This window comes from Pelecanus crispus, chromosome 9 (genome assembly GCF_030463565.1).
Source record: "Pelecanus crispus isolate bPelCri1 chromosome 9, bPelCri1.pri, whole genome shotgun sequence".
NCBI classification, from domain to species: Eukaryota; Metazoa; Chordata; class Aves; order Pelecaniformes; family Pelecanidae; genus Pelecanus; species Pelecanus crispus.
Window position 1 is genome coordinate 43,409,305 of NC_134651.1, and position 15,381 is coordinate 43,424,685.

The following is a 15,381-nucleotide window of genomic DNA, read 5'->3' on the forward strand; positions in this document are numbered from 1 at the left end:
CTGCTACCCTTTGAGCCAGACAGCACCGTTAGTTTTTCACCTACATTTGCCTTGTAGCCCAGTTTGGCTACAAGGATGATATGGGAGACTGCATCAATAGCCTTGCTTAAGGTTAAAGTTAATGACCAAATTGCTTTCTCCTCATTCAGGGATCCAGCCATTTCATCGCAGAAGGAATGAGGTTGGTCAGGCATGATCTCCCCTTGGTAAACTCATGGTGAATGTTCCAAATTCAGGTGACACCTCCCTGTCCCCTTTTAAGTGCCTGGAAACATCTTTCAGGAGGATTTGCTCCCAACTCTTCCCAGAGACTGAGATGAGACTGACCAGCCTGCAGTTCCCCAGATCGGCTGCTACTCAGCAGAGCCGAGTTAAAGGTGATTCATTATCCCTTATCAGCTAAATTCTACTATACAGAGACATTCCTCCCCTTTCCCCTACATCGGGTAGGGCTTCTTGTCTCACCTCAACACGGAAAACACATGCTGTTTGGAAAGAGGAGTGGGAAGTAAGGTAACCTTATGATAAATATTTTGAATTATTTTCATTAACATGGAAAGCAATCACAGCTCCTGCTTACCAACATAACTAAAAAGGAAACATTCACAGCAGTTTAATGTTCCACGTACTTGAAGAGCTATACCTGCACGGTATTACTCAATAAACACTATACAGACATTGTTATTTTAAATGCCTGTTTACATTCCAGTAAAATTCTGTTGGCATGGTGTCTGATTTATTCATGCCATCAAAAGTCACAGAATTCCTGAAATGCCTCCTGAGACACACACACACAAAAAAAAATCAAAGTAGAAAGGAGATGCATGTTGCTCCGATATCAGCTTTACCACATATGTTACGGACTAGAGTTCCAGCAGCCTTCTGCGTTTTCCGAAACGGAGCGCGGTGCCCCTCGAGAGCTGACCACTGCTGCTTCAGCAGGAGATGCAGCAGGCTCTTCTTCCACAGCACGGGGTGGTGCAGATGGAAGCGCTCTCAGAGCCACCGCGTGGGAACAGCAAGGTGCATTAGGGCTGCTCCCAGCCAACGCAGTCCTCTAAAGGGGGTTCATATAAATTTTGCATCTTATTTTAGACTTTAAGGCTACAGAAGGGGAAAACTTAGTACACAGGCAGGAAGCAAAGCTTTTTAGCAAAATAATTATGATGAAGAAAGCCTCCAGACATGTCCTAAATGAAAAGTGACATTCAGTCACTTAGCGCAAGCCATCGGAAGAGCTCCACAAGGCGCACCGGGTATTCATTCAAAGGGGACTGAAACGACAATAATCAAGCCTAGAAACACGTCTTACTAAAACATCTAGTTTCTCTGCCTGTAAATTGAGATTCGTGTTAATCTTTCTCCACAGATCAATACTGAAGTGTTTTACAATCTTTTGGTGACATTTCCTTTCACTTTCAAAGCGTTTCATTCAGAACCAAAATCCCATGTTCTGAAATACTAAACAATTCCTGAAGAAGCCAGGCTTTTTAAGCATTGAGGCAGATCATCAGTACAGCAGTGTGTGTTCACATTCAATTATCACAGCCAAATGAGGATTTCAGAATACAGCGCTTCCCTTAATCACAAGGCTCATCTGTTTTTAAAAGGCACTATATCCTGACTTGAGGACAAAAAAGCCTACAAAATGAAGTAATAACCAATAGTAAAAATGATATTCAGTTGAAATTGCATTCTTAATTTGAATCCATAGTTTCAGTTTGCAGTCTGAATATTTATTTTGGGTCTTCCCTTTAGGAACCTCTTACTATCCAAAATATTCTCTCTGCAGCTGGAATTCAACAGTGTAACTCTCAATCTTTTTGATAAGCTGAATAAGCCAAGGCCATCAGGCTGCCTCAATCTTTTTGGGCAATTCCCAATATTTTAAGATATCAGCATCGGGGCTTTATGCAGCATTACAGTATCAGCATTCCAGTGCAGCACTGTCAGCATTAGATAGGCAGTAAACATAAGAGACCTACGTTCAAGTTCCAAAGGACCACATTGGTGCTTTTTGCTACTCCATTGCAACAACAGGCACTTACTCCTAATTACCTCTACCTGTTTCACAGCCAATGCTTCTCAGCATGCAATGCCCCATCCCACAGGCACACTGGCTTTGTCCCTAGACATGACATTTTGCATCTTGTACACCTGGGGCATCTTTTGGTTAGATAGGATATTGCCTACCAGGACTACTCCAATATTGAAAGATCAACTGCATAATCATTCTGTAAATCTGTGGAAATTCTTTATTTACTTTTTGATCACTGATAAAGCGTTGGCCAACACAAGGCATACTACTATAGGAAAATCCACCTATTGAGTCCCCTAGAATCACCTACATTAATAAATAGAATTAGCTGTATTATACAAGAGTAGAGATGCCACTGATGTTTTTTTAAGAGTTACTATCAACCCACATTAATACTCATCTACTGATAAATAACAGCACATTATGACATAGAGAATATGCCAGAAATCACGTTGCAAATTACCCAGTGTTCCCAGAGGGGAGTGGCTCTAGACACCAACCAGTGCATCAGGCGGGAAACACTACTGGCCATGGACCTTTTCACAAGGCAGGTAACATGCCCCTTTAATTCAGCAGCTAGCGCATGAATGGCACTGGCAAACCGGGATCCTGGAGAAGCACCGACATGTGATGAGTCTGAAAACAGCTTTTGTCCCCCCCTCACCTCAAGGTTAATTAATTTAACAGCATTTATCTTCAAATTTTAATTAGCCGAGATAGTATTGCAGCTTCTAACTCTAAGGGACTTCAGCTGCACGCTGCCAATGCCTGCTAGGACTTGGCTCGCTGCGCTAGCCTGGAGATGGGAAGACTGACTAGTACTTACTCCTGGATGAATCCTGCTCTGTGAGAGGATCTCAACAGAATCCTAGAATGTGAAAGATAGGTGTAAGCACTACACATGGAAACAAGTCTCCTCATTGTTACCACACGTACACAGAAAGACTGAATCATCCAAATCCACCACTGAATCAACATGGGAACAGCGCTAGAGGGAAAGAGAATTACAACTGCCTAGGTACAGTGCACTCCTATAAGGCTCAATGATGGCATGAGATGGTCGGGTTGCAGCAAATATGCTCACTATCATACCAAAGCTACTGTGGGCATTCTGTATTTAAACCTACAAGTCTTGCGGTTCAGCACATGGAAGTGACATGGTTTAGAAATATGCTATATTCTGTATTGTATCAATCACCACAGCTGTAGCTCTCGCTGCACATCACATGAGGACCAAATCAATGAATGAGCTTAACATTTAATTTGTCAGTGTGGGCATAGCTGTGGTCGTTGCTCTTTGATTTTTGCGAGGTCTTCATTTCCTATGGGCAACCCGAAAGTATTTTGTGGCTGATGCTGACGACTGCAGTAAACAACCGGTCCTTCAGAGGTAGAGGGATCAACCCAGAGCTTCCCGCACCCGCGGGATGCTCAGTGACCGGGGCAGGCGCTCCCAGGCTGGGGCCGATGCTGCAGCACGAGCAGGCACTCTGCTTTGTGGCAGGTACGAGACAGCGCTGAGCACTGCAGCTCATCCGAGCTGCCGTCCGTCGGGCCATCGCGTGCCCTAAACCTCCCCCTGAAAACAGAGTGGCTGGTACGCTGCAACTTTACAGTTACCTGGACCCAGACAGCAGTCACAGCTTGCCATGACTATAATGCCTGCTATGGAATAGAAGAGTTTTATACCCTGTTAAAAATGCTTCCATTATTGATTCAAGCATCACCAACCCTGGAAGCACTCAAAAAACGGGCAGACGTGGCACTCTGGGACATGGTTTAGTCTCGTCTACCCTTAATTGGTTTAGTGTGGACTTGGTAATGTTGGGTTAATGGTTGGACTGGATGATCTGAAAGGTCTTTTCCAACCTAAACGACTCTGTGATTCTGATTCTATGATCTTGCTCTCATGAAATTCAGTGATCTACAGCCTCCCAGACTCATTGCGTACCTCCCTTTCAGCCCTACCACTACCAGTAGCTTGGGTTTTGTTGGAGTGAAAAGCTTACATTAAGCATTTGGCCTCCCAGGGACGGGGATTACATACAGGCAAGAATCAAGGGAAATTCGATTCTTTCTCCCCACCTACTTCTCTGCCTACTGTCTACTCTGTTTGCAAACCGTATTAGCTCCTGCTGCTTGCAATTCCAGAAACACGTCCCTTTCTCTTTGGGACTCATTCCAGCCACATCTGTCTACTGCTATAATCTCATTTTGCAGGATGCCACATCTCTTTAGCTTTTAATTGTGGTAACACACATCTAAGCATCTTAAACACACCAGAAACTGTTTGACAACTAGAAAAAATATTCTTCAGGATAGAAACATCATTCTTAACATTTGGATACTTGTGGATATTTGTCTCCACTTGTACTAGAAAATTACCTTAAATACAGGAAAAACACCTGCATTTTTAAAGAAGGAAGCTCCCATTCTTCTCAAGGGGAAAATCATTTTGGAGTGAATTTAGTATCCACTGTTGCTCTGAAGAGCAATCTGAAGTTTTAATTCTAGTTTAATCTAACTTTATAGAATAATACAAGAGCTCATGTTTTGCTGGTTTCCATGAAAAGGCAGTGTACAATTTTGCCTTTTTTAATCTCAGGTTTTAAGACATACGATTACAAGTTTTATAATTTAAAATAACCGTTACATCATTGCTAAGGGAAATCTATTTATATGCTTCCTTTTGAAGCTGAGTAATCTACTAGGTGAGCAAACAAAAACGTTTAAAGATCAGCATTTTATACTTTTTTTTTTCCAAAACCTGGGTAAATGTTCAGTAGCTGTGAGTTACCATTCTATTTTTTTTATGCAGCAGCAAAAATGCAGCTAAAAGGAATGAGCTTGTCAGTAAATCGCCTCCCACTGCACTGACAGCTGGGGATGCAAAGTGTATCAGCATCTCCCCTTCTGTACACGCGCACGAGTTGCTCGCCACCCACTTTGGGAAGGTAAGACCCCGCTCGTGAGCGGGCTGCCGAGCCCCGGGTGCAGCCTTTGCCCACCCTCCCTGGACAGCCTGCGCTACCCTCCAGCCACCCCCCCCACCCCAGCACCCAAAGCCCCGCTGGGCCCGCGCACCCACCCTTCAGCAAGCAGGAACACGCGCTCACGACAAGAGATCCCAGCCAGGCCCAAAGCTGGAGCGCACGCGCTTCATCAGCGAGCCACTTAAAAACAAATCATCACCGAAGCCGAGGAGCTACTGCTTGCGCTCTCTCCTGAAAGCCTCGACGTGCTAAAGCACAAGACAAGCACTACAGAAAAGCCAGCGATTTCAATGGGCAGCGAATCAAATTAAGTCAGGCAACATTTCATTTGAGGGGCAATTCAGGCTGATGCTAGTCTCATATGGGGTCAGGAGAGATCCGGTACTTCACCGTATCTGCTGGGGATCCACGGGAGATCTTCCAGCTGCCCGATCTGCAACGCTTCTCAGCGCAGGGAGAGTGCATTTCAGCTGATGAGAGTCACAACAAATATTAACGCGCTTTTGAAGTTGTAGCTTAATTCTTAATGCCTGCGATAAGAACCATCAAGGGCTTGTATTCCTGTTGCTCTGCAGGTGGACGTTGCAGCACCCGTACAGCGCAGCAGTGCTGGGGAAGGCATCACTGGGCACTGTCCCTGGGGATGCTCCCTCTTTACAGGGCCATGGCACCATGGGACAGGACCCACGGGCCAGCCTTGGAGGCTTCAGACCAGCCAAGGCAGGACAAGACACAGGCACGGCAATTAACTACTGGACATACACTCTCAAGAATATATGGTCATACTTCGTTTCTCGACGGTATGCTCAGCTTTAAACAAGGAACAGAACAAGTCACTGCAGACAACTGGCATAGTTTCGGTTCAGACATCTCCACTGAATTAATAAAAAAGTGAAAAAAGAGAAATCCATGGAGCAAAGCGGCAGGTAGGCGCGCAGCAGCTCTGCCAGCAGTGATTTAGCCTCCCCTCGCCCGCCCCCGCGGCGCCTGCCAAGCTCGCGCTGCGAGGTGCACGAGTCCCGCGCTCCCTTCGCCAGGCGCCGCAGCGCGGGTGTCTGCCACAGCCCACGTCTGCTCTGATATTATTTCTCTGGCAGCTGTCTCAACAACACTTGACATCTTCATACTTACGAACCAGAGGCTCTTCAGGTCGTGCCTCATATGTTAATTAGAAGTTAATCACTCTAAAAAAAATCAGAATAAGACCGCTCCCGCCTAGGCACTCCCTGCTGTTCATCACTGTCACGTTTCACAGATGGCCATGTTCTGCTTGGCCAGCGGTGTGGGCTAAGGCTTGTCATTTGAGCGCGAGCCTACTGCACCCCAACCCGTGTCCAGGCTTGAAAACATCTTACTCTACTAAAGAAAAAAAACAAGTCCCAGCGTGACCTGATCTTTAGTGGACTGAGTAAGATGAGGATGGCTCTAGCACTGCCCTGGTGCTCTGGACACTTAAGACAGCTCCACTCCAGATTTCACTTAAGCTTAGTTGATGCAAACCCATTTTTAAGCTATGGATACTTAAGGGGATACAAACCTCCTAGGTACAGGAGAAAGATAGGTATATACATTATGGCTTACCCCAGCAGTTGGTCTTTTTATGAGCTACGGGGTGTTACCCTCCTTTTACTGACAAATAGGGCAACTTTTACACAAAAAAGTTTCAAAATTCCTAATAACCAAGGCTCTACCCAAAAAGCAATAGCTCAAAGAGCCTAAGAAAGAGGCTTTCAACATCATTTTAGACCAGACTAGTGCTGAACTAAGGAAAAAAACCCTCAAAGATAGCACCAGCTCCCTAGGAAAGCTGCAGAGCTGGAAGAGCAGCCTTTCAGAGCAACAGCCCACAGGAATGATACTCTCTCCATAGTAGAGCTGAAGCTGTTCAACTTCATACACTTACAGCATGACAAATAACCCTGTACCTTCACCGACTATGAAAAAAAGGAGCTTGTTTTTAAAAACAGATATTAAATATCCAGCTGGGTTTCTCATCAAGTAGGATAAGCCATTACAGTAAGTCTCTAAAAGAAAAAGTTAAGTTTCCAAGCAGTTAGGTGTGAGCATGCAGTTTTATTCTCTGGTTATTTCTACATATAGCCCATTTCACTTTTTTTTGTTTTTAGATGTACTTGCAACCATTCCACATGGCCCTTTTGTGCCTCAGCTGCACTCTTGATCATTTCTGATCTTCAGCGTTCACCCAAGGCTGCCGTGAAACGTTTTGCCAAACAGCACAGTACACCGTTGTACCTAACCTCTTTTGCAACGGAGAAAAGTCATAAATTTACTTCTAGACAGCTTTAGATTCAAGGTCATTTCAAAGCTTTTAATTACTAACCAGGATTCGGGGATTTTGTCCTCAGCATTTAAGAGCAGCTGGCAATCTTATTCATTATTAACTGTTACACGCACGTGTTGCAGACAAACCATTTTTAATACTTGAGGCAACTTAATACTTTAATAGTAAATAATAAAGGCAACTTTAATACTGGAGGCAGGGCTCGCTGGCTCACCTCCGACACCTGCCAGCTACATCCACATGCTCCGAGACTTGCTATGCCCAATAAACCAGCCCAGCGTGTCATTTAAAGATGCGTATTAAACACCAGGATTTGAGAAACTTTAAAAAAAAAAAAGTCGAGAGTATTTCTGATGCAGCGTTTCTCAAGTTTTAAGGGTTAGAGACGCTCCTTCTCAGCAGATATAGGGTGCACCGGAACAGTAGCTGTTATTCCTAAGGTGTTTTGCAGAAGCCAGCTGTGTGCCAGGAAAATGCACCGAATATTTGACACAAGTCACCGAAGCCTTGACCCAGCTTTTCCACGAGGCCAGCGCAGCAGAGGCCCCACGGGCAGTGCCTCTGAGGGGGGCTGCCCGCGGTTACAGCCAGGCCGGGGCTCCCACTCTGCCGTCCCCGGGCAGTGGGGACCCCGAAAAGCCTCCGTCCCCCCGCCCACCCTCCGGCCGTGCCCGTGGAGCGGCAGCCGCCAGCCCGGCTCTCCCAGCCGGAGCCGAAGCCGGACCATGGAGGGGGCACACAAAAGGCTCCTGGCTTCCCACCACCGGGGACGAGCCCCCTCTTTCCCCAATATACCTGCGTACCCCGCGCCTGCACGCACGTTAAAGCCCCCATTTCCTACGAGGCATGCGAGAAGTGTTTTTCCTGGTGAAGAAATTCTAGCAATCTACTTGCCAATTATTTTACCAGAAGTATTATGGCATTTCTTACGCAGCAGCTATCACGGAGGTTTCCATAGAAAGAACAAAGTTATAAACAACTCTCTTGTTCCAATTTACAGCGTCTTACTAGAAAATAAGAGTTCAAATAACCCCTACCCACCTGCCACAATAAAATATCCTACAGATGTTGGCAACTACTGTTTACTTATTATTGGGCAACCTATATGTTAAAAAAATATTTATAGATATAAGTTAAAGATAGAAAAAGAGGACAAGCACCCAGAGGTGCATTTCTTCCCCAGTATCAGTTTGCAACACAAACTATTTCACACTTCAGTTGTTTCATGAAGTGCAAAATTTTAAAATTCTGATGCTCTAGAGAAGAATACCATGCTGCTGTACTTGCTGCTGACAGAACACAAAGGTTTGGGAACAGGAGATGAAACCTTTGCCTATCAGCTAGAGAAAGGTAAAGGAAAAAAAAAAAATCTCAAAGCAAGACATAGCTCAACTTCATCACTGGAAACAAAATCTTTAGTTCAAGCTTAGGTTGCCTATACAACATTAAACCCTTTTCTTCACCGATTGTCTTTTACAAAAGACAGAGTCCTTTATACCGAGGGTGTAAGTTACTACTTGTGAATAAGCACAAACACAACACTTTTACTCTGTCAACATGAAGGAACATTTTTGGTAGGGCCAGCGATCCCCGTTTCCCACATCGTGTGATTGATTACGCTCTACCCCTTAGAAGAGTTGATTGGTTTCCTGGTGCCAGGAAAATGATTGATGAATATTTCAAGACATGGGCCTCTCTTCCCGCTGGGTGTCCTTTTCACATGTCTCCAATGGGCCTGGGGATTTTTTTCAAGACTAGGAAGTGTCATTTTTATGGATATCATCCTGTGATAGGGACAGTTCACTGAGCACAGGCGCTATGTAAATCAAAGTGAAATACTAAAGGTCAGCTCAAGTGTTAAGGTGACAGGCCCATGCAGTACGTAGCAGGTAAGCAGGAAAATAAAAGTGGGCAAAGAAAAGCTTCACAAAGCCAGCAAGCAAAGCAGAAGGCACCGAGTAACTGCACTGTTAGCTTGCTACTGCGAATTGGTAGTAGCAAGCTATTACACAAAACCAGCACCAAACACACATTTCCTCCGTTTTCTTCCATTTTGTAAAAGACTGCAACGGGGCCGGCAGACCCGTTCTGGTGGGAGCCTGCTGTCTTGTCTTTTTAGACACACACTTTCAAGAAAAAAACAAATTTTAAAGCCCAGAAGAGCATTCCGGCTGGCAAGCACCAGCTAAGAATTTCTAACGAGGCAGGGATGATGAGGCTAAGCTGTGGTTTCCCAGTTTGCATGCTGAGTCAGCATCAGTTTTACAAATCTTCAAACCCATCTCCAAGCATCTTATAAGTTAGGACAGACTTTTCATTTAAAAAAATCAGATGATCAGGTAGTTTTTACGGGCGTTTGAGAAAGCTGATCAAGCTGACACCACAAAAAAGCGACCCAAATCAGTGTTTCATCGCAAGACTGCAAGCTGCAAGGAGCGGATCGCAAAACCACAGAGCTCTACCACGACAGCTGTAATTTCAGTTAGTTCATACAAATACTACCAGGAAAAGCTCTTCCTGGTACCCCTTCTAGCTTTGCCGCTGCGTACAGGAGACTCAGGCCTTCGTGACCATATACAGGTGCTTGAAGCAAACGTGTCAGCACGCTGACACAGTGGTATGGAGCTGCAGCGGCCACGTACAGCTCAGCTGCACCGGTCCGGGAGAAAGCACCCTTCCCAGCCCCTGCCGGACAACCCCACCCTGACAGAGCCGCCTTGGAAGATGCTGGATGCTAAAGTCTGCGTTTGGAATTCATCCAACACTTCTCTGTGCTCAACTCAACAAATCCGGGATACTCCCACAAATAAGCCGCATACAAAGATCATCAAAACCAAATTCTTTCAGTACCCGAACAGATCGGTCAACACGGGCTGAGCAAAGTGTCCCCAGCCCCTGCTGAACTGACACCGCGATCAAACTCTGGGAAAAGCCTGCCTTAAATCAAGCCCCGAGCTGACCTTCTACTGCAAAACAAGCCGGGCTCTCAGCTGGACTGCTACCCACCTTCAGCCAAAGCCCCAGTAACCGAGAATGCCATACTGCATTAAGTTATTTGCAGGTAAGAATGATCACTGCTTGTGATCTACAGAAAGGGCATTTCTTTACAGCTGTGGATAGAACAGGCACGGGATGTAGAGTCTCCTGGCAAAAGCATACGCAAGACACCTAAAGTTAACAATAAGACGTCTAAAGTAACAGCATACTTTGGAGTAATTCTTATTAAGTATTGCCAAACAACATAAAAAAAGTCAAGTTACAGCTGAGAGACTGAACAAAGAGATTTCTGGAGGACAAGGTGGTGTTTGGCAGAACTTTCAGAGACCAGAAGTTCTCTTCAAATTTTTTACTACAACCGTGACAGCCATCATTTAATCACTTTGCGATCCAAGGGCTCCGAAACAATTCCCACAGATAAACCCTGCGCTTCTCAGTAGTGCCGGAGTCAGCATCAATGAAATAGAATAAAGCCTAACATTGACAGGGGCACCGTGCTCATTTACAGTTTCGGAAGGAGTACACCCGCTGACCGGTTAGTTAACAGTACAGAGAATCCACCACGCTGACCCGAGGGCAACGTACACCGCTAGAAATATGTACCACCGCAGAAAGTCACATCTCCTGCCGCAATAGCTGATGTGCTTTTACATGACAAGAGAATTTTGAGATTTAGTGCCACGGGCTTCGCAATTCCGGATTATATTTCCATGAAAAATATTGAAGGTTTCCATCAAGTTTCAGCTGAGAGATATTTCCAAACAGGGACATCAGAGCAGTTTGTAGTCAGCCTGGCATTAGAGCCTTGGTGGATTTATCAGGGATTTTTCCCCGATACATCCGCAAAGGGAAAAAAGGCATAAAAAAAATAAATGAATCCTTCACACTGACCAGACATTTCTCCAAGTTTAAATTTCACCACCTACACAAGCCTATAACCGGGACGATTAGGCAACGGGAGGTAGACATGTAACTTAGACTCTCCGAAGGACGCGGGGTCCACCCTTTGTAAATGAAACCTCCTTATCGAAGAGCTGGAGTAGAATTAAGATACTCCAGACACATACTGCTTTCAAGATAAGTTATTGGTAATCATTTACCAATAAAGAACTTCACTGAAGCTAGCCTATTCACTGAAGCTAGCCTATTGGTGGTGTGTTTCCTCTTTCTAACAAACCCTGTACTGAATCGTTTTTATCAACATATAAAATCTGGAAGTCTTCTAATTAGGTAATTAGAACTGTAATAATTAAGACTAAAGCTAAACCTCGAAGGGTCCTCTTGTCCCCCAACTTCCCTTTCTCAATTAACTCTGCAAAGTGATAACCACTCTGGCTTAAAGGCTAAAAAAAGGAAAGGATCAAAAGGCTAGTTTAATACAGCTGGAGGGAAAGAATGCATTTCAGCTCACCAGCAACCATCTGATGAAACCCTGGGCCAATTCTTTATGTAAATGACTTAATTAGAATTGCCAGATTACACTGCTGAAGGCTTTACTTAAATAGGCAGTTTATCAACAGGATAAACTGTGCTCTCAGAGAATGCTAGTGTAAATGCATTTGTTCAAAGCTACCACCATGTGAGAGTTGAACAGTAATTTAATAAACCGCTTGCACATTCCCCCCACCCCCCAAAAAGAAAAAGATACCACTAATGACTTGCCAGAGACAGGACAGAAAGATGACTATTGCTTCCCAACAATCAAGAAGTAGTCTCCTAGATGGAAAAGTTCCTTCATTTTCTATAATACAGTACCTTTATACTGTTTTATAGCAAAGCAGGGAAAAAATCTTGTTGTTACAGTGTCACATCACACCCCGCATCTGCTGAACATACATTGCTAGTCCTGGTTTTAGTACAAAAAGGCATGCATAAACCCTTTTCCTGATTAATGATCTACAGAAGCCATCAATACCAAATTCCAACTTTACACCGAGAGGTATTTTTCTATCTTACCCTCAAATCATGACAAAGAATTAAGTTCTTCCTAAATTACAAGTCTTTTATTTCCCATCACAGAGCCAAGCTCAGAATTCTATTATTTATTATTGTCTATTATTATTTACAAAAGTGAGAGCCATCCACATTCAACAAGCCAATACCGAGTCAAAATAACACCGCAGCTTCTTGTTTATTCAGAGACATTTGACTTCAGCAGCACTGCCATTCGACAACTCAATTTGTTTTTCTTCCTAAATCTTCAAAGAAATGTTTATAGCAAGTAAACTAAGACCTAAGTGTATCAATGAAATAGTCTTTGTTAAGCAAAGGCTTATCTCATCAGATGCAAAGCAATCAAGCATAAAGAACCACTAAAAATGTCACTGTGTGCTGGTAAAGTTTGAGCACGCTGTAGAAAAGGGAAGGGATGCAAGCAAGGGGATTTTTCTTTGAAAACTTTACATTCTCTGTGCTCTTACAACTTTCTTCTCCTCTCTGGTATGAGGTTCATCCAGATTAGTAACCTACCCATCCAAAACTCTGATAATTTTAAGGGAACACAAAATTCAGGTCAATTCCCGCTACTTCAATCTGTCTTCCAAGACCATACCACACAACAAAGCGTCCAAAAAGTTACCTTACTTCCAGATAACCTGCTTTAGCACTATTTTAGTTAAAACACAAAATAATTAAAACTGTGTAAAAGCCATCGTGTTTCATTCACAGAGGAAAAAGATGCCAACTGAAGCTATAGGGAAACTGGTCTTAAGTGGGACCCTGTCGAGAAATAATTGCTAGTAGTGTGGGAAAAATGAATTATTTTAAAAAATAATTTCATTAGGGCATTCATTTTACTCATGGCCATTGATTTGCTCGATGACAAAATACGTTTCTCACATGGAAGGGGATGTACTCAAACTGGCAAGGGAAAACCATCATCTCAGAATACAAGAACATCAAATGCCCCCTCAAATAACGAGGCTGTAGTTTACCGTAACTACTGAAATGAAATCACGTAACTGCATTTCAAAGTTATTCTGAGGCTTCTTTCACCGGAGACACCAATAAACTTGTGGCAGTTTACTCGGGGTTAACACAGAAGCCACGTGCAGAGCTTAAGGTCATTAATGATTTTAACATAGCCACCAAGAATATAATCCTACTTTTAGATACATGTTTTTATATATCTCTCTCTTCTGTGCATCTATATATATGTCAGGCGATTTTAACTGTTTCCATAAAGAGTGAAGATGCTGTACTTCAAGATATCCAAAGTGCTACGAATCTTCCTTAAAAAGAGGAAACATTAAAGACGCTTCATCTTCCGTTAGTATTTGCAGATATTTTATAAGCCGACAAAGTACCAAGCCAATCTTTTCTGCTCCTCCCCCGGCCGCCGTAGGCTTTAGAAAGACTGAAGGTCGAGCAATGTCTCAACACCATGCCAGTATTTCACTTTTTTTTTTTTTAAGGCAAAGTAGTAAAAAGTTTTCACATCATCCATTCAAAAGGCTAACCGCAGCCACAGGTACAACGTCTACCGCACGAAGCGGCTACGCAAGACGCACAACTAATCCTTAAAGCTAAATCTGATGAACCGAAAGAGATTCGCCCCAAACGCCCCATTTCTGTGGGGAAAACCAGTTAACGCAGGCAAAACGCTAGTACCGCTGCATCATTAAGGACCCCAAAGGAACGGGCGCTTCCCAAAGTCAGAAAGTTGGAAAAGTATGAAGGATGAATAGTATCATCTAATTAAGAGAGGAATAAAGCGTTTCCAGCAGGCTCACAAATGCAATCCAAGCTTACATTTCAGGGTAAATTACAGAAACTCTGCGTGTTTTGGTCGCGCTCGCATCCAGCAAATGCCAGCGATGCCGCCCGGTACGAAGCCTCTTTTGTCTGAGCAAACCCTTTTGTAGGGAGAGGGTACCTTGAGATGGTAAAACGCAATTGTAAACCGTAAAACAAACAAAAAAAAAAAAAAAAAAATTGGCAGGGACATTGAAGTGCAGATGCGCTCTGCGCGCCCTGGCAGCGCAAACGCCCCCCAAACGCTGCCTGCGGGCACCGGCAGCACCCCCGGGGGGGGGGGGGGGGGGGTAAAGCGGCAGCCCCGGCTCCGCTCCACCGGCCGCCCCGGGCGGGCACCGCGTCCCGGGGGCAGGGGGGGGCCGGGCCGGGCCGCACCGCGGGCGGGGAGCGCCCAGGGGCACGGAGCCCCGGCCCAGAGCCCTCCCGGGGGCGGGCCGCGGGGAGGGCGACGGGGAAGGTTTGGGGAGGGCCCCCCCCGCCGTGCTGCGCCGGGGGAGGGGGGCAGCGGGCAGGGCACGCCGCGGTTCCCGACGGGAGCTCGGTGCGGGCGGCGGGCCCCGCCTGTCCCGCGGCCGGGCCCCGCCACGGCGGCAGAGCAGCGGCGCGTCCCGCCGAACCGCGGCCCGGGCGGGCAGGGCGGGCCGGCGCGGCCCTTTGTGTGCCCCACGGCGGCGGAAAGTTCCGACCCCCCCCACCCCCCACCCCGCGCCGCTCCCCCGCTCCCCGCCGGGGCGGCCGGCGGAGCCCCCCCCCCGCTACCGGCCGCTCCGCGCCCCGGCAGGGCCGCGCCACACGGCCCCGGCCCCCCCCGGCCCTGAGGGGCGGCCGGCCCGGCCCCCGCGCTCCACTCACCGCTGCGGGCCGGCCCCTTGGCGGCGGCGGCGCGGGGCTCCGGGAGCTCGGCGGGCGGCTCCAGCTCCATGGCGGCGGCGCCGGGGCGCGGCGGGTCTCAGGGGCCCCGGCGGCCGCGCTGCCCCATGGCCGCTGCTGACAGCCGGAGCCGCCGCTGCGGGCGCCGCGATCGGGCCGGGCCGGGCCGCCCTCCCGCGGGGCACGCCGGGAAGCGTAGTCCGGCCCCCGCCGCCCCGCCCCCGCCGCTCGCCCCGCCCGGCCGCGCCCTGGCTCCGGGCCCGGCCCGGCCCCGCGCCCCCCGCGGGCACCGCCCCGAGAGCGGGGGCCGAGCCCCGCCGCCCGCCGGCTCGCCCGGGGCCGCTGCAGGGGGGGGGGCGGGCGCTAGAGGGCACCCGCCGGCCGGGACCGCAGCGGCTCCGTGCGGCGGCGGCGCGGGCACCGGG

General features: G+C 46.9%; 1 protein-coding gene across 1 annotated transcript in view; it reads right to left on the minus strand.

Moving 5' to 3' along the window:
- NR6A1 (nuclear receptor subfamily 6 group A member 1) overlaps nucleotides 1–15,008 on the minus strand; it is a 95,898-nt gene extending 80,890 nt beyond the window's left edge. Inside the window, exon 1 of the mRNA XM_075715962.1 lies at nucleotides 14,939–15,008. Within this exon, the coding sequence (XP_075572077.1) occupies nucleotides 14,939–15,008 (70 nt within the window). The remainder of the gene's footprint in view (nucleotides 1–14,938) is intronic.
- Between the last annotated feature and the right edge of the window lie 373 nt (nucleotides 15,009–15,381).